Genomic DNA, 27,794 nt, shown 5'->3' with positions numbered 1-27,794 from the left:
TTCTTTTCTTTTTGAACTTCCTTTCAGTCTGACCACAGTGCTCTCTGCGGACACCTCTGTCCATTTTAGGAACTGTCCAGAGTAAGAGCAAATTCCCACAGCAAACCTCTCTTGCTCTGGACAGTTCCTGACATGGACAGAAGTGTCAGCAGAGAGAACTGTGGTCAGACAGAAAGGAAATTCAAAAAGAAAAGAACTTCCTCTGTAGTATACAGCAGCTGATAAGTACTGGAAGGAATAAGATTTTTAATAGAAGTAATTTACAAATCTGTTTAACTTTCTGGCATCAGTTGATTAAATAAATAATGTTTTCCAGTGAAGTACCCCTTTGAGCTACAAATTAGAGGATCACTTTCATATTTTAAGCAACACAGAAAAGGTTGAGCTACAGATTGTTTAGTGAATGAATTTTAAATGCATGCTAAAAGGCAATTTGGTGTTTTCTTAGGGCAGTGATTCCCAACTGGGGTTCCGTCAGGCCCTGCCCGGGGTACCGTGACGCTCCTGCAATTATTATTTTTAAAATCTCCGCCCTGGCCTTTACGCCTGTGAATCACGGCGGTGCAGGGGGAAGGGAGGCCTATGTGCGCATTGTGTGTACGTGCACACAGCATCCCCCTCCCCCCTGCGGTGCTGTGAGTGAGTCACAGGCGCCTAAAACTGGTAAGGGTATATATGCAATGGGGATGGTGCGCCAGACCATCTTCCCGGCTCCAGGACCATCTTTCCGGCCCCAGGACCATACTCCCGCCCTAACCGCCCCCCTGGTTATACACTTAGCTTCTATACTTTGGACAGGGTGTACATCTTAATCAAGGGAAAACACCTTTAAAGGGGTACTCCGGTGGAAAACTTTTTTTCTTTAAATCAACTGGTGCCAGAAAGTTGAAAAGATTTGTAAATGACTTCCATTAAAAAATCTTAATCCTTCCAGTAGTTATTAGCTGCTGAATACTACAGAGGAAATTCTTTTATTTTTGGAAAACAGTGCTCTCTGCTGACATCACGAGCACAGTGCTCTCTGCTGACATCTTTGTCCATTTTAGGAACTGTCCAGCAGCATCTGTTTGCTATGGGGATTTTCTCCTACTCTGGACAGTTCTTAAAATGGACAGAGATGTCAGCAGAGAGAACTGTGCTCGTGATTCAGCAGAGAGCACTGTGTTCCAAAAACAAAAGAATTTCCTCTGAAGTATTTTGCAGCTAATAAGTACTGCAAGGATTGAGATTTTTTAATAGAAGTAATTTACAAATCTGTTTAACTTCCTGGCACCAGTTGATTTAAAAAAAAAGTTTTCCACCGGAGTACCCCTTTAAGACAAAGGTTCCAGAGCATGGGTGAGAGTTCTCCCCACGAACATACAGACTAGTTGGCAGGTGCCCCTGCTGACCATAGTGAGACGGTGAGGAGGTCTCAGGAACTGCACAGAGTGCAGGATAACATAGCAATCGGCTCCAGGTTGTGGAATTTGTGTAACCAAGAGTTGTGCCCTACTAGCATGTGAGAACCCTTATAATTAACTGTGCCTGCAGTACTAAGAACTTGTCTGTAAGACATTCGGGTCTGCTATATCTCTCTGAGGGGCATTTACTAATCTTTTACTATGTAGTCTGGTTTTTACCCAGTTTTTTTCTACTTCATTTTTGACTATGTGCGACAAATTTACTAAATTGTTGCACAGCGTTAATAAATTTGGCACACATAGGCAAAAGTGGGAAATTTACTTCATGTAGTAGAAAAAATAGTCTGTTCCTTTTTCCTGCTGTCTGAATAGGTTTGGCTGCTGGTTTCCTTCTGGATCTTTTGTTTTTGAGGTTTTTTTTTTTTAGCTTTTTCACCACATCTAAATAATTCAGTAACTACAGTGGTCCCTCAAGTTACAATATTAATTGGTTCCAGGACAACCATTGTAAGTTGAAACCATTGTATGTTGAGACCATAACTCTATGGAAACCTGGTAATTGGTTCTAAAGGCACCAAAATGTCATCCAAAAATAGGAAAAAGTGACAAAGAAAAATAAGTAGATAACTAATATAGATAAAGCAAATCCCTACATATAAAAGTAAGAAAGATCTGCTGGGAGCTGTAAATTACTGTCTATGTCAGTGTTTCCCAAGCAGGGAGCCTCCAGCTGTTGCAAAACTATAACTCCCAGCATGCCTGGACAGCCAAAGGCTGTCCGGGCATGCTGGGAGTTGTAGTTTTGCAAAAGATGGGGCCACCCTGCTTGGGAAACACTGGTCTATGTAGAGGACAGGAGCTTCTTCAGGGGTCCTGTACAGTACAGGCAATGTCCCAAACAAGTAATGGAGTCGCCCTCACTTGGTGTCCAAAAGAGCAGCTAACCCTGATACAGGTAAAGTGTACAGAACATGTAATACCAGACACCAGTCAGTGCATACACTTCAGTAATACAGGGGTTTTACCAGTGAATGCCCATTTTGATTGGTTGGTTCTTCCAGCCATTGACACGTTTCACAGATCTGGACTGTCTGTAGCATTGTATGTTGAGTCTGGTTTCAACTTACGATGGTCCAGAAAAGACCATTGTATGTTGAAACTATTGTATGTTGAGGCCATTGTAAGTTGAGGGATCACTGTAAATTGTAGTCATGGCTCAGAAGTGGTAAACGGCGTTTAGTGTGTGTGTGTGTGTGTGTGTGTTTATTACATTTTTTTAACACAGTTTTTTTCTCCCTAAATGTACTTACACTTTTTTGGTTACTTCTTCTACAGATCTGTGTATCCTGTGGACTCCTTCGGATTTGGTGGACTACTTCGACGACCAGTGTTTTTCTTTGCTTGATGTTAATAAAATGGTTAACGAGGGCTTGTGGGGGAGTGTTTTTTTGCAATAAATTTTTTTTTAAACCTGTTGTGTTTTTTTTTATTTTACTTTACTAGACAGGCTTAGTAGTGGAAGCTGTCTTATAGACTGAGTCCATTACTAAGCCGGGCTTAGCGTTAGCCACAAAAACAGCTAGCGCTAACCCCCAATTATTACCCCGGTACCCAACACCACAGGGGTGCCGGGAAGAGCCTGTGCCAACAGGCCCGGAGCGTCAAAAATGGCGCTCCTGGGCCTAAGGCGGTAACAGGCTGGCGTTATTTAGGTTGGGGAGGGCCAGTAACAATGGTCCTCGCCCACCCTGGTAACGTCAGGCTGTTACTGTTTGGTTGGTATTTGGCTGAGAATAAAAATAGGGGGACCCTATGCGTTTTTTAAATATATTTAATTATTATATTTTTTTTTTTAAACGCATAGGGTCCCCCCTATTTTCATTCTCAGCCAAATACCAACCAAACAGTAACAGCCTGACGTTCCCAGGGTGGGCGAGGACCATTGTTACTGGCCCTCCCCAGCCTAAATAACACCAGCCTGTTACCGCTTAGGCCCAGGAGCGCCATTTTTGACGCTCCAGGCCTGTTGGTACCGGCTCCTCCCGGCACCCCTGTGGCGTTGGGTACCGGGGTAATAATAGGGGGTTAGCGCTAGCTGTTTTTGTGGCTAGCGCTAAGCCCAGGTTAGTAATGGACTCTGTCTATAAGACAGCTTCCACTACTAAGCCTGTCTAGTAAAGTAAGAAAAAAACACAACAGGTTTTAAAAATTTTTTATTACAAAAAACACTCCCCCACAAGCCCTCGTTAACCATTTTATTAAAATCAAACAAAGAAAAACGCTGGTCATCGAAGTAGTCCACCGATTCCGAAGGAGTCCACAGGATACACGGATCTGAAATGAGAAGAAAACAAAAAAAAATGGGTTAGTACATTTATTATCACCTGCTCACACTTCTCCCGCCCCGCACGACTACAACTGCCAGCATGCCCTTACAGTAAGGACATGCTGGGAGTTGTAGTTGTGTGGTGCAGGAGATGTGTGGGCAAGTGACAAGCTTGTCCCCTGCCCCCAGCTGCAGGACTACAACTCCCAGCATGCCCTTACAGTAAGGTGGGGCGGAGGCCAGGCACAGTGTTTCCCAACCTGGGACTTGTAGTTTTGCAACATCTGGAGGCACCCTGGTTGGGAAACACTGTTTTAGGCCAGTGTTTCCCAACCAGGGTGCCTCCAGATGTTGCAAAACTACAAGCCCCAGCATGCCTGGACAGTCAAAGGCTGTCCAGGCATGCTGGGAGTTGTAGTCTTGCAACATCTGTAGGCAACCTGGTTGGGAAACACTGGCCTAAAACAGTGTTTCCCAACCAAGGTGCCTCCAGATGTTGCAAAATTACAAGTCCCAGCATGCCTGGACAGTCAAAGGCTGTCTAGGCATGCTGGGAGTTGTAGTTTTGCAACATCTGGAGGCAACCTGGCTGGGAAACACTGGCCTAAAACAGTGTTTCCCAACCAGGGTGCCTCCAGATGTTGCAAGACTACAACTCCCAGCATGCCTAGACAGCCTTTGGCTGTCCAGGCATGCTGGGAGTTGTAGTCTTGCAACATCTGGAGGCACCCTGGTTGGGAAGCTTGCGCAACTTACCGGCTTCCGTAGGATCCAGCGCTGCACGACACTGCCGCGCGACAGTGCCGCACGACGATCTCCGACAGCGATCGTCGCTGGAGCCTCGGAAGGGTAAGTGAACGTCTTCGCCGGTCCCCTTCAGCTGTTTAGTTTTGCAACAGCTGGAGGACTACAGTTTACAGACCACAAACCAGTGGTCTGCAAACTGTGGCCCTCCAGCTGTTGCAAAACTACAACTCCCAGCATGCCTGGACAGCCAATGGCTGTCCAGGCATGCTGGGAGTTGTAGTCTTGCAACATCTGGAGGCACCCTGGTTGGGAAACACTGTTTTAGGCCAGTGTTTCCCAACAAGGGTGCCTCCAGCTGTTGCAAAACTACAACTCCCAGCATGCCTGGACAGCCAAAGGGTGTCCAGGCATGCTGGGAGTTGTAGTCTTGCAACATTTGGAGGCACCCTGGTTGGGAAGCTTGCGCAACTTACCGGCTTCCGTAGGATTCAGCGCTGCACGACACTGCCGCGCGACACTGCCGCGCGACGATCTCCGTCAGCGATCGTCGCTGGAGCCTCGGAAGGGTAAGTGAACGTTTTTGCCGGTCCCCTTCAGCTGTTTAGTTTTGCAACAGCTGGAGGACTACAGTTTACAGACCACACACCAGTGGTCTGCAAACTGTGGCCCTCCAGCTGTTGCAAAACTACAACACCCAGCATGCCCTGACAGCCAAAGCCTATGGCTCTCAGGGCAGGAGCCCGGGCTGACATTACAGTGCAGCCGCCCGGGCTCCTCATACGGTCTCCCCGCTACCCCCCCCCCCCCTTGTCTCCCGCCCGGGCTCCTCATACGGCCTCCCCGCTACCCCCCCCCCCTTGTCTCCCGCCCGCGCCGCTCAGCTCCCGCTGCTACAAGACTACAACTCCCAGCGTGTCCTCACTGTAAGGGCATGCTGGGACTTGTAGTCTGGGAGACAGATGGGAGTTGTGTGGCGCTGGCAGGTGAGAGGGGGGGATATAAATCACTGCAGCGCAGTGAGGGTAGCGGGGAGAAAGTATGTCGGAGCCCGGGCGGCAGTAGCTTTTCCTGCTCCATGTTGGAGCTGGAGTAAATTTAGTCAATTTTTACGGCCGTTGCGACAGTTTATTGCGCAACTGCGACTGTCTCAGTTAATAAATTCCTGACCACTGCAAGTAAAAACTGAAAACTTGCGTAAATTAAGCGGGAAAAAAAATTTGACTTACTAGCTCTTGCTAGGGAAAGTTGCACAATTTATAGGGTAGGCGCAATTGCGACAATTTTGCGCCAAAAATAGTCAGAAAAAAATGACTAAACCCCTTAGTAAATGCCCCTCTCTGTCTCTCCTGTTTGCCGAAATCTTGCAGCCTTACTACCCCCAAAATCTGTAAGGGTGATGCAGTAGAGTTTACAATTGTCATGTCATGGTGTAAATGGGATCAGAGCACCAGAACAATATGGGTTTCCTTGCACAATAATTCAAACAAACACATAAATAAAACAAACAAAAAGAAAGAAAAATCATATTCCTGTTGCCATGGTAAATGTCTACTGCTTAAATGATTGCTGTTTTTTCGATATCCTTGGTGATTTCTAATATATTTGTAAATCATTTTATATACCAAAAATAACTCCTTAGGGTTCACACATACAGGATCTGCTGCATATTTTGTGCAGCTGATTTTGCTACCCATTAACTTCAATGAGTAGCAAAATCAGCTGCAGAAAATATGCTGCAAAAATATGCAACAGATCCTGTAAGTGTGAACGTACCCTTACACTGGAAAGCTCTAATGTCTATGTCCTAGGTATCACATTTCCCTGCTATCTGCTGTTCACTGAGGTTCACAGGTTCAGTCTTTCTCAAGTAACAGAGGAGAGATCAGGACAGAAGTCGTGATGGGGCTTAGCTAATGACATGTGCAGGAGAGCGAGAGAGCCTGTGTTGTGTACCTGTAATCTGTGAGCTTGTCTGTCTCCTCTAAAGGGTCCACGTCTTGCATGAAAGGTAAATCAAGGCTTCTCTCTTATTTCGCACCACCCATAAAGTCCTGGGAAGCAATCCCTTATGCAAAATACTTGTGCTCACAGTACATCTTGCAAACCCAGCACATCAATAACCCCCACCCCACATACGTTCTATAGTAGTGTACATCATCAAAAATCATCCTGTGGTACAACAAGGCCACTCAGGGAAAATAGGGACTAGTAATATACTAGAAACTAAACACCAAAAATAAATTACTAGAGACAATGAAAGTAATAGAAAGTATGACACTAATCTTTATTAAGGCAAATACAAACATATAAAAAGTACATTAAAAATTATGCACAAAAGATGGCACAGTTTAAATAACACCATGGATAGCAAATGCCAAGGTAAGCTGTAACTACAAATGAGTAGCAGTCCAGATAGGAAAGTATAATGTAAACAGTAGATCCACAATAGTACATAAATAAGGAGAAGATAGTATTAAATCAAACCAGACTGTGAACGCCAGTACCAATTGATATAAAAAGCCTTACCATGAGATAAAGGAATACAAGGCTTCAGAGGGAACCCAGCTCCACGGCGCTGAACGACCACAACAGGTGAAGGATAAAAGGATTTATTTGTCCAGAATGCAACGCATTTCGCTGCGCATGCGCAGCTTCATCAGGCCTGATGAAGCTGCGCATGCGCAGCGAAACACGTTGCATTCTGGACAAATAAATCCTTTCATCCTTCACCTGTTGTGGTCGTTAAGCGCCGTGGAGCCGGTTTCCCTCTGAAGCCTTGTATTCCTTTGCCTGATATTTACCGGAGGGCAGTAGACGACATAACCTATTTCTACGCCTACATCATTGTTGTGTATGAAGTTGCACAACCACCCAGGGTGAGCATTATATCTATATAACTACCTCACCATTGGATCGCAAACGTTACTACTCTATGGAGCGCCTGTTTTCCTTATTACCATGAGATAGTCTGGTTTGCTTTGCAACTATCTTCTCCTTATTTACGTACTATTGTGGATCTACTGTTTACATTACACTTTCCTATCTGGACTGCTACTCATTTGTAGTTACAGCTTACCTTGGCATTTGCTATCCATGGTGTTATTTAAACTGTGCCATCTTTTATGCATAATTTTTAATGTACTTTTTATATGTTTGTATTTGCCTTAATAAAGATTAGTGTCATACTTTCTATTACTTTCATTGTCTCTAGTAATTTATTTTTGGTGTTTAGTAGTGTACATCATCATCAGCACAGTCCCTGCCTGTTCAGTCCAGTGCACTTAGGTGCTGTCTTGTAATTGGCCAGGGAAGTAAGTGAAAGAAAGTTCCTGTGTAATTTCTGATGGCAAACAGCTCAGTCCTGCCCCCTCAAATAGAGTGAATGGGAAATTGCTGTGCCCCATGGAGGAGACTCTCAAGTGCTCAATAACAGCAATGAGAGCATTGAAGTCACAAATCTGAAGAGTTATCTAATAAAACCTGTAGGGTTAAAAACATATTTTTGAAAGTACATGTACACTTTAACACAACACACCCAAAAAAAATATATTTAGGCTGGGGCACTCTTTGCGCATAATAAGACTATTCATGAATGGCCAACACAGCTGTATTACCTGAACCTCATATGATACTACTTAGCTTAGATAAGTATGGGGTTAATTGGTAATCCAAGTTTAAATCACTATGATACAGGAGCGAACATGTGACTGCAATGGAACAGTCTGAAACAGGACTTATTTTTCGTGTGGTTTCATCTACTTCAAGTAGTGAAAAAATTCTGCATATAATACTGCTCTGAATTTTCACCTAAATAATATATGCAGTCTTTTGCTAGATGTACCTTTTTGTGAGGATACTAGTTAACTCTGGAAAAGTAAGGTCCAACAACTTTTTCTCAGCCTCGTCCAGGAAACTCACTCCTTTCCAGTTTATGGCAACAATGAAGTGGTTTCTGCTGATACTGGGTCCTGCAGAATATATGTTACATATTGTAAAGTAATGGTAAAACCATTGTACATTTTTTTTCATGTTTAAAGGGGTTATCCAGGGGAAAAAAACTTTTTCTTTTTATATATCAACTGGCTCCAGAAAGTTAAACAGATTTGTAAATTACTTCTATAAAAAAATCCTTTCAGTACTTATGATCTGCTGAAGTAGAGTTGTTCTTTTCTGTCTAAGTGCTCTCTGATGACACCTGTCTCGGGAAATGTCCAGAGTAGAAGCAAATCCCCATAGCAAACCTCTTCTACTCTGTGCAGTTCCCGAGACAAGCAGAGATGTCAGCAGAGAGCACTGTTGTCAGACAGAAAAGAACAACTCAACTTCAGCAGCTGATAATTGTTGAAAGGATTAAGATTTTTTTAATAGAAGTAATTTACAAATCTGTTTATTTTTCTGGAGCCAGTTGATATAAAATAAATAAATCAATTTTTTTCCCTGGAATACCCCTTTAATGAATATGAACCATATATTTATGACATTTGTTGTGTAATAAGCTTGTCATTATAGAACTGGCCCACAGCAATGTCTTATCTTACCTGCAAATCTAGAGGCTTCAAAGAACTTTGAAAATAATAAAGGCCACTGCTGGCGGGAGTAATCTACTATGGTTTCCTTTACTTGTAATGCAGGAGTCTTCTCTAATATATACTGAGCCTAAAGAAAAGACACATTAGATGACCTATAAAAATTCAATATATGGTCTATTGGTCAATGCTCTATGGTGATCTAACTGTTTTATATACCTTCCATACCATGTACTTACTACTCTGAATTTAATAACTTTACTTGTTTGACATGTATAAATAGAATATGGGCATCTGACCATCACAGCCATATGAGATAGTTGGACATTCCATTTCGAAATGATGGGCATTAACCGCGTTGATATGTAGTTGGGCCCCTTATTGCAGCTATAAATGCTTTCAATCCTTTGGAAAAACCTTCCACAAGATTATGAATTGTGTCAGTAGGAATTTGTGCCTATTCAGCTAAAAACAGCATTTGTGAGTTCAGGCACTTGGACATGCAGGCCAGCAGAGTTCCTTCACTACAAACCCATCACACTATGTCATTATAGACTTTACTTTGTGCACAGTGGTTCAGTCATGCAGGACCCGGAAAGACAACTCCCCAGTTTTTTGCCACAAAGTTACCAGCACGACAATTGTCTAAAAAGTCTTTGTATGCTTGAGCATTAACAATATCCATTACTGGAATACAGGGTCAAACTCTGGGGGAAAAAGCCCAGGTATTATTGTTCTTCCATAAAATGATAGTGTAGTATACATATAGAGTGCTAGGGTACAGGTATATACATTTCTTATATGGCAGCTATCCGCTCACACATGTGTCCTATTGTGACAGTCGCACTATGGTGTCATTGATCCAGTTTAGTGAGATTTTTTTTTTTTGCCTGAAAAATCACTGTGCCAACTATACATGAGTTGCTTTCTTTGTGAAGAAGAGTATAAATCTGGATCTGTCAACCCAAACAAGCATATTCTAGAGGCCATAGGGAGAGGGGCACCCATTATATTATTAAGGAACCAAATTATTTGGGCCCAGTGTCCCTGTATGTATGGGAATTGCCATATCAAATGATAGAATGTGCTTGATTACAGTTTACACTTGGGGCATATATCTTGTTTTCTGGGACAGTATTTGGCTACTCTAGATGGTGTATAATATTTGTAGCTTAGGCATCTCAGGGAGACTTTTTTGAGGATCGCAAAGATGTCTTTCCAGTCCTTCTCATCAATTTTGCTTAACGTTGATTTCTATTTAATTTTTATCTGTCCCATTACTGCCTCTTGTCAGAAGTAGATTAGGCTGTATATTAAAGGGGTTATGCAGGAAAAAAAACTTTTTTTTATATATATATATATATATATATATATATATCAACTGGCTCCAGAAAGTTTTACAGATTTGTGAATTACTTCTATTAAAAAATCTTAATCCTTTCAGTACTGATGAGCTGCTGAAGTTGAGTTCTTTTGTGTCTAAGTGCTCTCTGATGACACCTGTCTCAGGAACTGTCCAGAGTAGAAGCAAATGCCCATAGCAAACCTATTCTGCTCTGTGCAGTTCCCGAGACAAGCAGAGATGTCAGCAGAGAGCACTGTTGCCAGACAGAAAAGAACAACTCAACTTCAGCAGCTGATAATTATTGGAAGGATTAAGGTTATTTAATAGAAGTAATTTACAAACCCGTTTATCTTTCTGGAGCCAGTTGATATTTTTTTTCGTGGAATACCCCTTTAAGTTGTAAAAGGAGGAGATACTGTTTTTGGGACTGCTCATCATATTAGGATGCAGATGTTGGGGTATTCTGGTGCTTCGTTTCCCTTTTGGGATTGCAGTTGACTGATGTAGAATATATATCGGGATTCGCTGAGTAATATAAAGTATTATAGGCAGGAGTATAATTTTTGTTGAAGTTGACCTGTCCTGCTACCAACAGAGGTAATCAGGTCCAGGATAACGTTTTGTCCCATAAATGTATTTGTAAGGGCAATATAGAGTGCAAGAATTCTGGAATGTGTCTACCAACTTCAACACCTAAGTATTTAAAGGACAAGTCTCACAGTAAACAATTGCTCAGCTTTTAGTGCAGAAGGTAAAGTTATATAGGTTTGTAAATCACTTTCATTACCAATGCTGCTGAGAAACAAGCTTTATCTGCATTCTTCTGTCTGACAGGAAATTCAGCTGTTCCAGGTTTTCATGACTTTCGACCCCCTATTCAGGCTGTTATCAGCAGCATCCCGGGGGCCGTGACGTGACAATTACCCAGAAAACCCCTGTGCTGCAGAGAGCTCCCTGAGCTCGGCCTTAGCCCCTCCCATCTGATGAATATTCACACTGTCCTCCCTCTGTTCTGCAGTGATTGGCTGAGCAGCATTGCCTATATGCCGGCTGATTCAGATCATAGTTCTCTCCCCTCTCCTTGCTAATGTTTTTACACTGATAACGGAGGAGAGGGGGGAGGGGAGGGAGCTGCCAGCGTAGGGCTGTCACACTGAGAATGGAGGGGAGGGAGAGTAGAGTTGTCACACTGAGCACTGGGGAGAGAGGAGTGCAGGGCAGAGGAGGGGGGAGGTGATTGTGCCACTGTAAAGCTGTTTCATTGAGAGGAGGAGGGGGAGGGAGTGATTTTACAGTGTAAAACTGCAGCTTTAACTCCAGGGTCCCTCTCTCTGAGCACTGAGATTACATTTTGTTTCCTCGTGGCCACCCTGCTGTATAGGGCTATGATTGGAGCTCAGTGATATGTGGGAGTGAGCTAGCAGAGCTGTGGGAGTGACTAACATAAGTTAGGGGTGGTAACAAGTTCTCTGCTCAGGCAGCTGAGAGCAGGAAATGTGAGCAGTGCATGCAGGGAAATGTAGTCTTTGAGATCACAGGCATAGCCACCATAACCAGGAAGTAACTGGAATTTATGAGCTGAATAGCCGGTGAATGGGGGGCGGAAAAAAAATCACAAACATGTCAGAGAGGTGGTAGGTGAATATACTATGGAATGGCTAGGTATTTTTTTTCTTCTTTGCTGCATGGGATATCTTCTTTAAGATAGCTGCACTACTAAAGGGGCATAGCTTCTAGGCTGGCTGCTTTAGGGAAGGAATCAAGGGGCATAATCAGAGATTTAGGCCATTTTTTTTGAGGCAAAGCATACTGGGAAATTGTTCGATTAGGGTTGAGGCTCCTTAAATATAGGGGCCGGGGTCTCTAATGTACAAAAATTAGCTGGAAAATAAAAAATAAGATAATGCTAAGAAATAAATCAGGACATATTTTATTGCACATGCTATTGTTAGTTTATTACCTTAGCTTGACTTTCCTTCAGTAAGTTTGCCCAGTAGGTGATGGGCTTAGTGGCTAATTGTTTTGCAGGAATACAATCTTTTAAGACATTTTGTATGTGTTCATCTTTTAAGACCTCACCATACTTAATATAGTAGTGTTTGGACATAAGCTCCACAAAATCATCCTCCTACAAGAGAAAGATTTCTATTTATTAAAGTAACAAACCACAGTACAATCGTGCAAAGTTGTTCTGACATAAAATGTAATAAATGCATAAATATTATTATCTGCTGAGCTGTAAAAGATTATATTTAGGATGACAATGACCTGTTAAAGTCCCAACAGTATCACGTCTATTTTTTTCTTTTTATGAACCCGGGAAAAAGTTCAACCTTGCCATCAAGTGCCGTAAACAATCTTGGAAATCAGTGATCATTTCATGGCTTTTAGGCAGGGCCTCAGGAGCAATCCCTGGGTCATTTGCTAGTCCGTTACTTCCATCATTCATTGGCCGCATACCCCCTTTTACATAAGGAGATGTGTGGCTGACTAACAATTATTTTTTACCTTGCTAAAATCATTCTGATTGCTGGGCTTATTACAAAGTTATTGTTGGCCTTTTTGTCAATAATTGCTCAGTGTAATTGGGTCCCTCTCAGTTTACATTGTAAGATGCAGACTTGGGACACTTAATAGATAAATGCCAATTTTATTAATTATTTACACTAATTACTTTGAGTAGTGCAGTGATACAGCTTCTCACCTACCTTCTCACAGCGATACTCTCCAAAGCATAGGCCGCGTATCACCTGGTTGTAAATAAGGTCAGTGCTCATAGGGTCATCTGAAGAGTTATGCCATGGTGTGAAGACTTCCTTACGGAAGAAGAGACGCCAAGGAGCATGCTTCTCTTGGTCTCCTCTTTCCCTGGCCAACTGCTCACACTGAGAAATACCATCCATAAGGTGTTCTGATCCACTGCCCAATGACCACACCTAAAGTTTATAAATACTTTTGTGTAAGTATAGCATAATCTTTAAATATTCTATATATATTGATATACTAATGTCAGTGTACACTTTATCCTCATATTCATTCTAAAATACATTAAGTATAAAATGCAATTATTATATACAGTCATGGCCATCAATGTTGGCACCCCTGCAATTTTTCTAGAAAATGAAGTATTTCTCACAGAAAATGATTGCAGTAACACAAGTTTTGCTATACACATGTTTATTCCCTTTGTGTGCATTGGAACTAAACCAAAAAAAGGGAGGAAAAAGAGCTAATTGGACATAATGTCACACCAAACTCCAAAAATTGGCTGGACAAAATTATTGGCACCCTTTCAAAATTGTGGAAAAATAAGATTGTTTCAAGCATGTGATGCTCCTTTAAACTCACCTGGGGCAAGTAAGCGGTGTGGGCAATATAAAAATCCCACCTGAAAACAGATTAAAAGGAGAGAAAAAATCTGTCTTGAGATCTAAAATTGTGGAAAAATATCAACAATCTCAAGGTTACAAGTCCCTCTCCAGAGATCTAGATTTGCCTTTGTCCACAGTGCGCATAATTATCAAGAAGTTTGCAATCCCATGGCACTGTAGCTAATCTACCTGGGCGTGGACAGAAGGGAAAAATTGATGAAAGGTGTCAACCCAGGATAGTCCGGATGGTGGATAAGCAGCCCCAAACAAGTTCCAAAGATATTCAAGCTGTCCTGCAGGCTCAGGGAGCATCAGTGTCAGCGCGAACTATCCATCAACATTTAAATGAAAAGAAGCGCTATGGCAGGAGACCCAGGAGGATCCCACTGCTGACACAGAGACATAGAAAAGCAAGACTACATTTTGCCAAAATAAACTTGAGTAAGCCAAAATCCTTCTGGGAAAATGTCTTGTGGACAGATGAGACCAAGATAGAGCTTTTTGGTAAAGCACATCGTTCTACTGTTTACCGAAAAGGGAATGAGGCCTACAAAGAAAAGAACACAGTACCTACAGTGAAATATGGTGGAGGCTCAATTACCGTATTTATCGGGGTATACCACGCACCGGCCTATAACACGCACCCTCATTTTACCAAGGATATTTGGGTAAAAAAAGTTTTTTACCCAAATATCCATGGTAAAATGAGGGTGCGTGTGTGCGCGTGTATACCCCGATATACCCCCAGGAAAGGCAGGGGGAGAGAGGCCGTCGCTGCCCGCTTCTCTCCCCCTGCCTTTCCTGGGGTCTAGAGCGCTGCTGTCGGCCCTTCTCACCCCCTGGCTATCGGCGCCACTGCCCGTTCTGTCCCCCTGACTATCGGTGCCGGCGCCGACAGCCAGGGGGAGAGAAGGGGCAGCGGCACCCAGTGCCGGCGCCGCTGCCTCGTTGCCTCCCCCCATCCCCGGTGGCATAATTACCTGAGTTGGGTCCGCGCTGCTGCAGGCCTCCGGCGTGCGTCCCCTGCGTCGTTGCTATGCACGGCGCGGCGCACTGACGTCATGCACCGCGCCGTTCAGCGCATAGCAACGACGCCGGGGACGCACGCCGGAGGCCTGCAGCAGCGCGGACCCGACTCAGGTAATTATGCCACCGGGGATGGGGGGAGGCAACGAGGCAGCGGCGCCGGCAATGGGTGCCGCTGCCCCTTCTCTCCCCCTGGCTGTCGGCGCCGCTTCTCTCCCCCTGGCTGTCGGCGCCGGCACCGATAGTCAGGGGGACAGAACGGGCAGTGGCGCCGATAGCCAGGGGGTAAGAAGGGCCGACAGCAGCGCTCTAGACCCCAGGAAAGGCAGGAGGAGAGAAGCGGGCAGCGACGGCCTCTCTCCCCCTGCCTTTCCTGGGGGTGTATCGGCGTATAACACGCACACAGACTTTAGGCTAAAAATTTTAGCCTAAAAGGTGCGTGTTATACGCCGATAAATACGGTATGTTTTGGGTTTGTTTTGCTGCCTCTGGCACTGGGTGCCTTGAATGTGTGCAAGGCATCAGGAAATCTGAGGATTACCAACAGATTTTGGGTCGCCCTGTACAGCCCAGTGTCAGAAAGCTGGGTTTCCGTCTGAGATCTTGGGTCTTCCAGCAGGACAATGACCCCAAACATACGTCAAAAAGCACCCAGAAATGGATGGCAACAAAGCGCTGGAGAGTTCTGAAGTGGCCAGCAATGAGTGCAGATCTAAATCCCATTGAACACCTGTGGAGAAATCTTAAAATTGCTGTCGGTAAAAGGCGCCCTTCCAATATGAGAAACCTGGAGCAGTTTGCAAAGGAAGAGTGGTCCAACATTCAGGCTGAGAGGTGCAAGAAGCTTATTGATGGTTATAGGAAGCAACTGATTTCAGTTATTTATTCCAAAGGGTTTACAACCAAATTTTAAGTTAAGGGTGGCAATAATTTTGTCCAGCCCATTGGTTTGGTGTGACATTATGTCCAATTTGCATTTTTTCATCCTTTTTTGGTTTAGTCCAATACACACAAAGGGAATAAACATGTGTATAGCAAAACGTGTTACTGCAATCCTTTTCTGTGAGAAATACTTCATTTTCTAGAAACATTTCAGGGGTGCCAACATTTACAGCCATGACTGTATGTATACATTAGTTTTGTGGGCAATATCAATCTAACATTATACCCATTATAATCTCCATAATGTTACGATACAAAAAAATTCAAGATGCAAAAAAAAAAAATAAAACATTTATGCACCTTATCATATATTGAGATGTAAACAGAAAACCCAAATATATCCTTCATCTTAAGTTTCTGGGCAGTTTTCCTGCATATCTCCTTTGCAGAGGTGGCAGAATCTGCTTGGATGACCACAATCTCACCGGTCATGACCTTGACAGGCACTTCTAGGGATGCTGAACCTTTTAATGCCTAAAAAAGACAAAGTAAAATAGTAAATCATTTATAATAATATAGCAATTGTAATGAAGATTAAAGGGGTACTTCAAGGAACTGAATTTATGCCGTATTCACCATCTGGGACCCCTCACGACCCCTACTGCTGAGACCGTTTGTAATCCCATTTAAAGGGCATCAACGTATGAGTCCTTGGCACGCACTGGCCCCCACCTTCCGTGATGAGCACTTGTACAGGCCTGCTTGTTAAGCCAATCAACGACAGCAGCGATATTCCACCTCAGCTGGTGTTTGGCTGGGCGGGTCTCTGAGGGTGAGGGCTGGAGCGTGCCGAGGAAGGGTAAGAAGGCGGCCCCGTACAGGAGATCTTGGGGGGGTCCCAGCAGTCACACGTCCTGTGATTTGACACTTATCTCCTATCTTGTGGACAGAGGATAAGTCCAGTTTCCCGGAGTACTCCTTTAAGGCTTTAACTTTCTCAAATGTAAAAAAAATATCCATTGATAGCATTATAGTGTTAAATTAAGTATTAATATTTTAATTATGGTGTATTTGTAATTGCAATTTTTGAATACAAAGCCAAGAACAGATCATAAATGGAGGACATGTATAAAGGTAAGATTGGGTCTTCTCCTCTCCCTCACTCCTGGCTTTGTATGCAATGATTGATTGCAATTAAAAACTTGTGAACATAAAAAGTGTGAACATAACCTTAAATATCTGTGTATGGCTTCATGGACATGGCTATATTATACCTCTGTACGTTCTCCAAGTTCTGCAGAGCATTAATACAGCACCCACAGACATATGCGGGGCCCATATGTATGCCTGCTTCCGATTTGATATGAAAACAGATGATTATTCTATGGGATTTCATATGTAAAAAAACAACTGTGCCATGTTCCAGCACTTTGTGGAGATATAGGAAAAATATAGGGGGAATTTATTAAAACTGGCATCTTACAGGCTGGTCATAAGTAAAAGAATGCAGACTTAGGGTGCGTTCACACGTGCGTATTTTTGCTGCAGATCTGCAGCAGATATGCAGCAGAAAATAAGCACATGTGAACGCACCCTTAAGATGCGCACTGTGCAATATAAGACCCAAGCCTCTTAAAAAATGTGCCACATCTTTTGCACTGTCCATCCCAGATTTAGAAATCTACACCTGCTGTAAACTGCTATAATAAATTTCCCCATGGTATTTGAAACACCAGCAAGAAACCCACAACATTTTTTAATTAAAACAGCAGAGAAAATTAAAATCTTGAAACCTATAGTCCTAGTGAAGTTTAAGGCATTTTTTACATGATTCACTGTACCTGCAGCTCTAACCAGCTGGGAGGCTCTGACCGTGGGCCATTAGCAATAGTTCGAACCAGCTGTTTCATACACACAGAGCTGTGTGCTATTTGCTGCCCACGGATAAAATTTTGCAGGTACTGTGCAAGGAAACAGGACATAGAAAGAGTCAAGGCTTAGTATACAGTACTCTATATTTAACAATGTCATATACAAGCTATTTGTTGTGCTGGGTCCGTAGGGCAAAAATTTTTATTTATGTGAACTCAATCAATAAACTGTATAAGCTGAACTTGGTCTTTACCATAAGTTTCATCTTGGCTGAATGTTACCAGAATGAAGACAAAATAAAGACAGTTCAAACACTGTAGCAGATTTACTTTACAAAAATGCACCAGAATTCTGTGACAATCTGTGTCAAAAACTGTCGCACATGATGTGCACCACATTTAAAATCTGGGCTGTGCATACAGAATTGGTAAGGCTGAGCAAATAATATTTCTTGCATGTGTCTAATTCTTCATAAAACAGCAGCAACAGCTGGACTGCACTTCCCTGAGCAGTTGCTCAGTGCTACAATTCCCAGAATGCATTGCTTGCCATCAGCTCTCCATCACAGCCCTTCAACCTGCCTACTCCTCTCCTACAACACTACTGCCAGTTAAGCTACCTCCCACACCTGCTGCAGAACATTGCATAACACAGCAGAATAGTCTCCAGCAGCTGTATTCATTCTCTGCCTGCTTCTCTGCCTGTTGCATTGTTCAGGGCAAGGCAGCATACTGTAAACACACCTAATTTTTTCCTAGATGTCCTACCAAAAATTATATATATATATATATATATATATATATATATATATATATATATACATATTAGTTGAAGCTGGTGATGTAGGTGGAACTGAAGTAGTAATATCACTCAAAAGACAGGGCTAGGGCTCAGAAACAAGATCCAGCCAAGCCTTCTCCATCTCTGTAGAGTAGGATGAGTAGAGGAGCTGAAAATAATACCACAATGAAGATAAAAGAAATACACAACTTCTGGTCGGGGTCAATTATACTTAAAGAGTATCTGTCATGATCTTGTTAAATTTTATTGTCCACCCAGTTCACTGCCCCCATCATGATAAACCACCCCCTGCCTTTATTCTTATTAATTTTTAGTTTTCTATCTTGTTATTGCTCTGTATTTTCTGCTCAGTCAGATTCACAGACTGGGAAGGGGCGTTCCCTGGCAGGCATGACATAATCTGAAGCCATACAGGGGAGAACTTCCTCCCTCACTTGGCTACACACCGCCCAGAGCAGTTCAGTGTGAGATGAGCCATGATTTAGCTAAGGCAGCACCCCAAGGCCGCCACAACCCCCCCCCCCCAGTGGCAAACTTTGCAGAACAGAATTTAAATGGAATTGTGGATTTTAGGTCATGTAAACATAGCCATGTTGTCTGGGAGTATAATTTTTGAAGGCATAATGTCTGGCAGGGTTATAATGATTATTGTCTTCATTTAGAGGATGAAGATTTGCTGACATTCAATGATGTCTGGGTGTCAGACTCTGTAGAGGATGATGTAGCCGGTGGTCCCTGTGGTCTGGACCAAAAGCTTAAGAAAAGGAGACAACATATCATTGTGTATTCTGCCCGATTCCCATTAGAGCTAGAGTCACTTGTAATTTCTGCAGTGATGATGGGTGAAACTGTACCCTAATCTGTGGCTCTCCAGCTATTATAAAACTACAACTCCCATCATGTCTGAAGCCCTGGGACATGATAGGAGTTTTAGCTTTGCAACAGCTGGAGAGCACTTGAACTATGGTGATTTTAGACTATGCAGCTCATTTCATTCTGGTGGGGGTCTGACTGCTTGGACCCCATTGAAAAAAAAATGGGTTACATAGTCTAATATGCCCAGGCTTATTTTTGGTCCCATTCTGACCCCAATGGCTGTATGTCCTATACATTATGACCCCTCCCCCCACCCCCTCAGCACTCAAGACTGCATTTCCTGATTTTGGACTTCTGCCAGGCCAGCAGGAGTCCAAAGTCTGTGCAAGAGATGGGGGGAAATGTGCTCTGGACAACTAGGGAGACACCTAGCGGCAGCTTGTTTAAAGACAAATAAAACATAGAAAACTTGATTTTTTTTAAATAAAGTACATTAGAAAGATTTTAAATTTACCATAAGGAGTGCAATAGCAAAAATGAATGCCCAATTTAGCCAGTAAAAAAAAGCCTGTAAAATTTGTGATAACACTATTTTAGTAAGTTACCTATCATGGGTTTTGGTAGTTTTATTTAAATACAATTTTCTGATACAATACCCCTTTAAGATCATATGTGTAATTACATTTTTTTTTATAGAGGTTCATATGGCAGCTAGCTAATAGTGAATATTTTGAAACCATAAGAAAAAAAACATTTGAAAAGCCTTTTGCCACCGTGTTATCTATAAATAATGTAGACCGTATTTACTTTTTCTCACGTCCTTCAGCTTGGAACAGAATTGCCATTTATTAACCATGACAGGTGATTTACCTTGGTGAACTTTTCTGTAGGTGTAAAGCAGCCCAGACAGAGTGAAAGTAGGATCCAGCCACGGGCATAACTATTCCTGTTATTGTTCCCAGAGAGTTGCTTGCAGATTTGACAGTAAATTTCATCCCTAGAAAACAATAATGACTATTTTTACAGCAATTTCAGAATATAGTGGTAATATTGTGTCTGCACCATAATGCAGTGCCCATAATTAAATGCTTTGTGTGAACACAGCCTAAATAGAAATGTGTTATTAAAACGCAACCTTCATTAGTGCCTGAATAAATAGGGATAGATGTGCGGACACTCATAGAAACATCTAGAACAGGATTTTTTTAAATTCAATTTTCTCCTCTCAAACAGGATCTTAAGAATCAGGTTAAGTTATAGGGGCCCTCAATAAGACAAGACCGCATACAACATCCCAAGGTTGTGCAACTGTGTATAAAAGTTTAATTTACATTTCTCACCTAATTTCAGGCCTCAGGATTCCATTTCCAACAATAAAATGTACTTTTTCTAACATTGACATGGGTTTATCAATAAGTGGGCTCTCCTCCTCTGGAATGTTTGACGCATTGCTCAATTGACTTGAAACCTAAAATGATATAAAACATGTAATGCAAAATATGATCTATACTTCTAAGCTTTAATACCTGTCTGTTCTAAACATTTGCATAGAGAAATTATAGAGAAATGATAAAAGAAGTATTCAGTAAAAATGGATTTGGAAGGGATTGGTGGAACAAGCTATAGAGACCAGAAGACCATGGAGTTAAACCCACCCAATTCTATGGTTTACTCAAGGTAAGTAGCATGATAGCTGTCTAACATACATCTTGTATATTTCTCCCAATGCAGAAATCATATGCCAGTATTGCTGACCATAACAGAAGTGTTTATGGTGGGTAGGGGGACATAGTTGTCACCTAAACTTTCAACCTACATTTCTTTCATGTCTCTTGCCCACTTAATTCTATATTGCATATTACTCTAAGTTCACCAACAAATATAAATGCTAATAAATTGCTTCTTAAAGCAGACCTGCCAGCAGGTTTTTAGGGTATACAAAAAGGGCATGGCTATTAGGGCTGGACTGGTCATCAGGCACACCGGGCCCACGCTAAAGAGGGCCTCGCCCCTGGCTGGTCCTCCGACCCAAATAAAGGGAACCAGACCAGGCATACCGCTGCTTTTAGAGCGGCAGATGCTCCTGACGTTACGGATGTTTCCCTGCTCTGCTCCAAGCAGGAGGGGGAACCTGTATCCTTGCTCGCCGCTGGAGCCTAGCCTGCCTCCTGACTCTCCTCTACAAGGAGAGGTAAGGGGGGAAGGGGTTGCAGAAAAGTATGAAGGAGGAAGACTGAGGGGTCTGGGGGGAGGAGAAGGGGACAAAGGGGTTTTAGAGGGGCAGTAAAGTGTGAAGGATGACTGAGGGTAGGGGACTGGTGGGGGGGGGGGGGAAGAAGGGGAAAAAGGGGTAGGGGGAAGAAAAGTATGAAGGTGACTGAGGGGTCTGGGGGGATTTAAGGGTGTGAAGGAGAAGGAAAATGTTGGGTCTGAAAGAGAAGTAAGGAATCTGGGGGGATTTAGGGCTCATCCACACTGGGGACTGGCAGAAATCCCCTTGCAGCAGAGTCCCATTGTTTTTAATGGGATTCTGCTGCTCTGTGCACACAGTGGAATCGCTGCAATGGAATTTCGCCATCAGAATGGACATGCTCCCAAAGAATGAACATATTTATTCTTTGTGAATGCATTGTCATCTATGAGATAGGGCACGTCCTACTGCCAATAACTTCGATGGCGCCTGCTGCAAGCAGACATTCAGTTGCCACAGGGTTTGTAGGAAGAGGGAAAGATGAGTCTGGGGGGACTTAGGGGTCTAGGGTAGGACAGCACAGTGCTGTTTCAGAAGAAAAAGGCTATGTTTACACAGCAGAATTTCCGGAGAATAATTCAGCCGGAAATTCTGCTGAAATTTAATGTCCATTATGTTCAATCGGATTCTGCTGCCCCATTTACTAAGTGTAATTTCCACGGTGGACATTCTGCTGCAGAAATTCAGCATTCCACAAAATTTAAAGACTTGTCTTAAAATGTTGCCGGCGGTATCCCACTGAACTCAGTGGGGCTTTGAATTACAACAGAATTCTGTGTTTTCAGTACACAGAAGCTTTGCGGAACAGAATTTAAACAGAATTGTGGATTTTCGGTCATGTAAACATAGCCACGTTTGGGAGTATAATTTTCAAAAGCATAATGTCTGGCAGGGTTATAAGGATTATTGTCTTCATTTAGAGGATGAAGATTTGCTGACAATCAATGATGTCTGGGCGTCAGACTCTGTAGAGGATGATGTAGCTGGTGGTCCTTGTGGTCCGGACCAAAAGCAAAAGAAAAGGAGACAACATATCATTGTGTATTCTGCCTGATTTCCATTAGAGCTAGAGTCACTTGTAATTTCTGCAGTGATGATGGGTGAAACTGTACCCCAATCTTTGGCTCTCCAGCTATTATAAAACTACAACTACCATCATGTCTGAAGCCCTGGGACATGATAGGAGTTTTAGCTTTGCAACAGCTGGAGAGCACTTGAACTATGGTGATTTTAGACTTTGCAGCCCATTTCATTCTGGTGGGGGTCCGACTGCTGGGACCCCCATTGAAAAAAAAATGGTCTGCATAGTCTAATATGCCCAGGACAATTTTTGGTCCCATTCCGACCCTGATGGCTGTATGTCCTATACATTATGACCCTGAATCCGTACATACCTGTCATTCGTTAATTGACCCCTCTAGCGTCGAGCTATCAGAGTTCAAAAACATATGCAAATAAGACTTTGGAGCCCACTGAGCCTTTTCTTCTGCTGCTACATTACATGGGAGAGGTACAGTGCAGCCTAATGACTGGTGAAGGGGCTGAACTGTGTTGGGCTGTATCAGCCTAGAGGAACACCCAGGGTGCACCAAAGCCTAATTTGCATATTGTTTGAGGCTGTCCTCCTGCGCCTTCTTTTTGTGTGTGTTATAGAACTCCTTGCAGAGTCTATCTGGCAAAATCCAGAGGTCGGGGTGATCTCTGCATCAGGAGCAGACCGTCAATTGGCCAAGTGTTTGCTGGACATGGAAGAAATTATCATCTATTTCAGGTTGATAAAAAGTTAAAATAGTGGCAGCTATTAGTAGAAGACCTCAGCTGCTGAAAGCAGCCATGAGCCACCTGGTATGGCATGGGTCCTGAGCCTGCTCTATACACTCTTAATGGCCTTATGATGAAAATAAAAGCCATGGTTGTGAATAGAAGTGAATGTATGTTTGCAACTGCTTGCACAGTGTACATTTAGATACTTCTGATAAGGAAAAAGTAAAATATAATGTCCCTAATCACTTTTAGTTTAATACGGCAATATTTGTGTTTCACCTGCCCAGCCAATTTTGATGACCTCTTCATTTTCATAGAGGAAATTTCTTTTGAGAATTTCGCCCTTCGATTTATTCTTGGTGACTAAAAAAAGACATATACTACATTTAGTTTCATGAAAATAAAAAAAGTTAATTATGATGTACAACTACAAAAGTGGCATACTTATCATTTAAAGTGGTACTCTAGCCCCAGATTTTTTTAAGTGAGTTGGGGTACTACAAAAATAAAAAAAGCAACCATACTTAACTTCCCCAAACACATGCAGCTGGCATTCTAAAGGAAGCTGATTCCCCATGCTCTCCATTGAACTATGGTTCCTGTCAAGTGTCATCCCTGCAGGAACTGCCTGCTAGGCAAGTCAATGACCAAGGCAAATCATCACTTTTAGGGTGCGTTCCCACATGGCGTATACGCAGCTTATTTAACACTGCGCAAAATTTACTGCAGCAGCGGGAAATACGCTGCGTATTCCTTGCTCACTATACACACAGGGCTTTCCGGCGGCAGCCTTATGTGTGCAGTGAGTTTTAGAGGCGGGACCGTGTGCCGGCGTGACTGTGACGCGCGGCTCCGCCTTCAAAACTCACTGCACACATAGGGCTGCGGCTGGAAAGCCCTGTGTGTATAGTGAGCAAGGAATACGCAGCGTATTTCCCGCTGCTGCCGTAAATTTTGCGCAGCGTGAAATATGCGGCGTATACGCCGTGTGGGAATGCACCCTTAAAAACATTCCTACGGATTAAACACTCCTGTCATGTTATGGTATTTCATTAGGATATGCCATAACATTATGATCAGAGGAAGTCCTAACTGTGGGACCTCCTTTGATCTGTCCCATTGGCATTTTACAGTGTGTGGCCAGGACTGCCCTTGTGCAAGAAACTAAAAAAACACCTGCATTCAAGTGGATGGTGGCCTGATGCAAAATCAATAAAGAAGCCTCAGGTTAATTTCTGATGTAACATCCTTATTCTAAGAACAATCATACCATATTGATCAGTAAGCGATGGCATATTTTTTAAGCAAAACCAGGAGTTGACTCAGGAAGGCTATGGACACCTTCCAACAATTTTTATTGTTGATTTGTTTCCTCAATGCAAATGAAAGAAAATATCTAAATAGCTAATAGTCAGAGGAACACAAAATAAGTCCAAAAGACAGATTTTGTGCCCTCTAAGTGTTAGGGTTTGTTAACATGATGGAATTTCCATGCAGAATTTCACATTAGACTTCTACATGGAGATTCCACAGCAGCAGAGTCCCATTGATATCAATGGGATTCTGATGCGCTGTGCACAAGGCGGAATCCCAATCCTGGAGTCCGCAGAAAGTATAGATATGTCTATTCTTCCTGTGGAGTACACACGGAAATGCATTGCCGCCTAGAGGTGGCGCATTTCCAAGCAGTCCTAGTGCCTGCATGTTCTGCCGGCACTCTGCTGTCGGTGGAATGTCTGCACGTAAATTTTTAGTGTGGACATTCCATCGTCTGAACATAGCCTTAGGGCAGGGAGAGGGAGTGAGTTACACAACAGCTCAAAGAGTGGATAGAGAGAAGAGAAACCTTGGGGAGCAGCTCTCACACGCTTCAGTAAGAAAGGAAAGAAAACAAAAGGTATTCTGATGAGGGAATTCACATGGGCTGTTTACAAGTCTAGAGCGAAAATAGAGCTCACATAGCAAGCTGCAAATGCTGTACAAGCAACATCTTTAATACAGACCTATGGAGAAACAGGCTTTGCACCACAATAAGTACAAAGCAAAATACAAAATATATGTTTTTTAAAGGTGTCCATAGCCTTTAAAAATATTATATTGTAACTTGTGGACAGTGAAAGAGCAGTCTTCTCAGCAGCCAGGAAAAATTCAGAGAGCCTCAATTATGATCCTGATGTCCTTAGAATTCTATAGATGTCTTTGTATTATACATAGTGTGCATGGCATTTGTCAGTAATTGTGTTGTGCTGTTATATTGGCTGTAGTCTAGCCCCCCACTATATAAAGGGGCGGCCATTACAGGTTCTCTCAGATTCCATCTGCTCTCTTGGATCTTACCATCTAATCTGAGAACAAGTCTTTGCTGAGGCAGCAAGCACCAGAGGCCTTAGAGTTAAGTGATCAGCATCTGGAGCACCCCAAAAGCTACAAGTCTCTCCAGTAAGTCTACAAGTCTATGTCTGCTGTCACTGAAGTTAGTCAAGTCCTGCACATAGTCAAGTCAAGTCTAAGTACAAGTCAGGGTCAAGTTTATTACAAGTATTGGTCCAGCAAGCTGCGAGGTCCTCTGGTTACTGGCCACCTCTCTGGGAATTCTAGCCTTAGCTATGAAGATAATTACACCTGTCTTCTACTCAGTAAAGCCTCCGTTTCCCCTTAACTGGTTGTGTACTCTTTATTCACTTCTAGCCTGTGGGATAGCGGAGAATCCGGGCATGTGGTGTTCCACAACCTGAAAACCACACTGGCATCACAAACACATAGGGGTTAATACCATCCAACCCCCGGGATTAATAGCGTCAGATCCCACCACTCTCACCGCAACACCCGTAGTCCCACCATACACCAGTGGTTACCACACTGTTTTTGGAAGAAGTTAGTTCTTCACATACATAGTAGCTCTTTGCTTCCTTGTTTAATACTCACTTCTTGCAAGTTGCTCTTCATCCCAGCCTGTATATTGTTCTTTCTGGTTAATGTGTCATAAATTTGAGTAATAACAGAACTAGTCTGGCTGCTAGATCTGGGAGTGTATAATACTGGTTCAGGAAGATCACCCATAAATCGCAGTATAATCTTCCATACTGCTAATGATGCCTAAAACAAAATTACAAGTAAAGTGGGTGCATATGTACAAAAACTATCTAACCAGTTTTTCAAGCTAGTCAAAATCAATGGCTATTTCCATACAGAATTACATATTTAATAGAGATGCTGATCTGTGGGAAGTATAGTTCTTTTTATAATTTCTCTTATTATATTTGTGTAAAAAGCTTATAACATACTGCTTTACCCAGACACAAAGCAAATGATAGCTGTCCCTGTATGATAGTGTGTATGGGGAAAGATGTCAATCAGAAGATCTATTTTTTAAACTTTTAGGATTTTCCATTAGTTTGACTACCAGCACTGAGCCCTATACACTAATCATGCAGGACAGGGTGGGGGACAGAGGAGGAGTGCATGAATCAGTCTGTTTGAAATCTGGCATATCTAAAGACTATCTGATCTAAGTTTAGATCAACTCTTCATTGCCATACTTTAAGCCAAAAATGTGTGCCAAAATGTTGGCACATATAGGCCATGTCTAGTTTTGTAATGGCCACACACCTTTTGTCTAAACTTCAAAATAAATGTGGTGCAAGTCATGTAAGACACAAATTATGCCACAATTCTGTTGCATTTGTAATAGTAAATCTGGGCTATTGTTTATACTATATATTTACATAGTAGTGTGCATATACTTTATTATATATATTTATCTTATATAAAATATATTTATATTTAATTACTTTATTAAATTATGACTACTGCTATATTTTGTAGGCAAACCATTCTGGATTTGGTTGTGCTCAATCTTTTTTCTTTGTATTCTAATTGGTATTACAATCACAAATATTTTTTATAAATAAAACACCATTATAACGCCACATATTTAATATAAACTGGACAACCGTACTAGAACATCACCATGGTCTTCGTGATATAACAGTGGCTGATGTAACGTCTTCCGTATGTGGTTGTCTGTTGCAGAGCCCTGAAAGTACGTAGCAGCAAACTTCGGAAAAGTGAATTCAGCCAGATGATCCGCCACTTTTTCCGGCTCAAGAGGGACCGAGTCCAGGTCTATTTCATCTAAAGACTGTGAATCTAGATCCTTGTGGAAGAATATGTTTTATCAAATTGTTTTACTCACATAAACATAGTTATGACATGTAAAATGAATCTGTGCATTTCAGTGCCATTTACCATGAGAGGTAAAAATCCAAACACTTGCTCGACTATTTCTAGGTTTTCCTTCTCTTGCTGTAGTAGAAGCTCCTTTTGCACTATCTTCTTTTTCTTTTCCATTGCCAATTCTTGCTGCTTTATAAGGAAACAAAATTTTAAAGCAGTATTAGCACTTAAAAAAAACTTAAAAAGACAGATAGACGTTTCAAAAGTTTTGTTTTGTCAGAGTCTTAGTGCGGAGACTCCAACCAATTGCTATACATAGACAGTAGAATTTCTCTGCGGTACACTTCATTTGCTAGCTTGCTGTCTGATCTGACTTGTAGCAGGAGATGTCACTCATAGACTTACAATGTCTATGGAACCTTTAATATAAACTTACTACAGTCTTTGGCTATAGCAAACATCTTTGAATTGTTTCTAATAGTTAACAA

General features: G+C 42.4%; 1 protein-coding gene across 7 annotated transcripts in view; it reads right to left on the bottom strand.

The window, feature by feature from the left end:
* MYO7B (myosin VIIB) overlaps positions 1-27,794 on the bottom strand; it is a 222,068-nt gene that overhangs the window by 41,727 nt on the left and 152,547 nt on the right. For 6 of the 7 annotated variants that reach the window (XR_008891050.1, XM_056564675.1, XM_056564677.1 and 3 more), the window contains 12 exons: positions 27,379-27,495; positions 27,089-27,286; positions 26,056-26,226; positions 23,410-23,493; positions 20,456-20,583; positions 19,986-20,112; positions 17,468-17,587; positions 15,987-16,160; positions 13,056-13,283; positions 12,308-12,475; positions 9,015-9,132; positions 8,318-8,444 (listed from right to left, as the gene is read on the bottom strand). Coding sequence is in view for 6 of the 7 variants with exons in the window: in XM_056564675.1 (XP_056420650.1) it covers positions 8,318-8,444; positions 9,015-9,132; positions 12,308-12,475; positions 13,056-13,283; positions 15,987-16,160; positions 17,468-17,587; positions 19,986-20,112; positions 20,456-20,583; positions 23,410-23,493; positions 26,056-26,226; positions 27,089-27,286; positions 27,379-27,495 (1,760 nt within the window). In the remaining variant the exon portion in view is untranslated. The remainder of the gene's footprint in view (positions 1-8,317; positions 8,445-9,014; positions 9,133-12,307; positions 12,476-13,055; positions 13,284-15,986; positions 16,161-17,467; positions 17,588-19,985; positions 20,113-20,455; positions 20,584-23,409; positions 23,494-26,055; positions 26,227-27,088; positions 27,287-27,378; positions 27,496-27,794) is intronic. The other variant, XM_056564676.1, reaches the window with a different exon arrangement.

Source organism: Hyla sarda, chromosome 3 (assembly GCF_029499605.1).
Source record: "Hyla sarda isolate aHylSar1 chromosome 3, aHylSar1.hap1, whole genome shotgun sequence".
NCBI classification, from domain to species: domain Eukaryota; kingdom Metazoa; phylum Chordata; class Amphibia; order Anura; family Hylidae; genus Hyla; species Hyla sarda.
The sequence above is the reverse complement of the archived record's forward strand: the minus strand, read 5'-3'. Positions and strand labels throughout refer to the sequence as shown.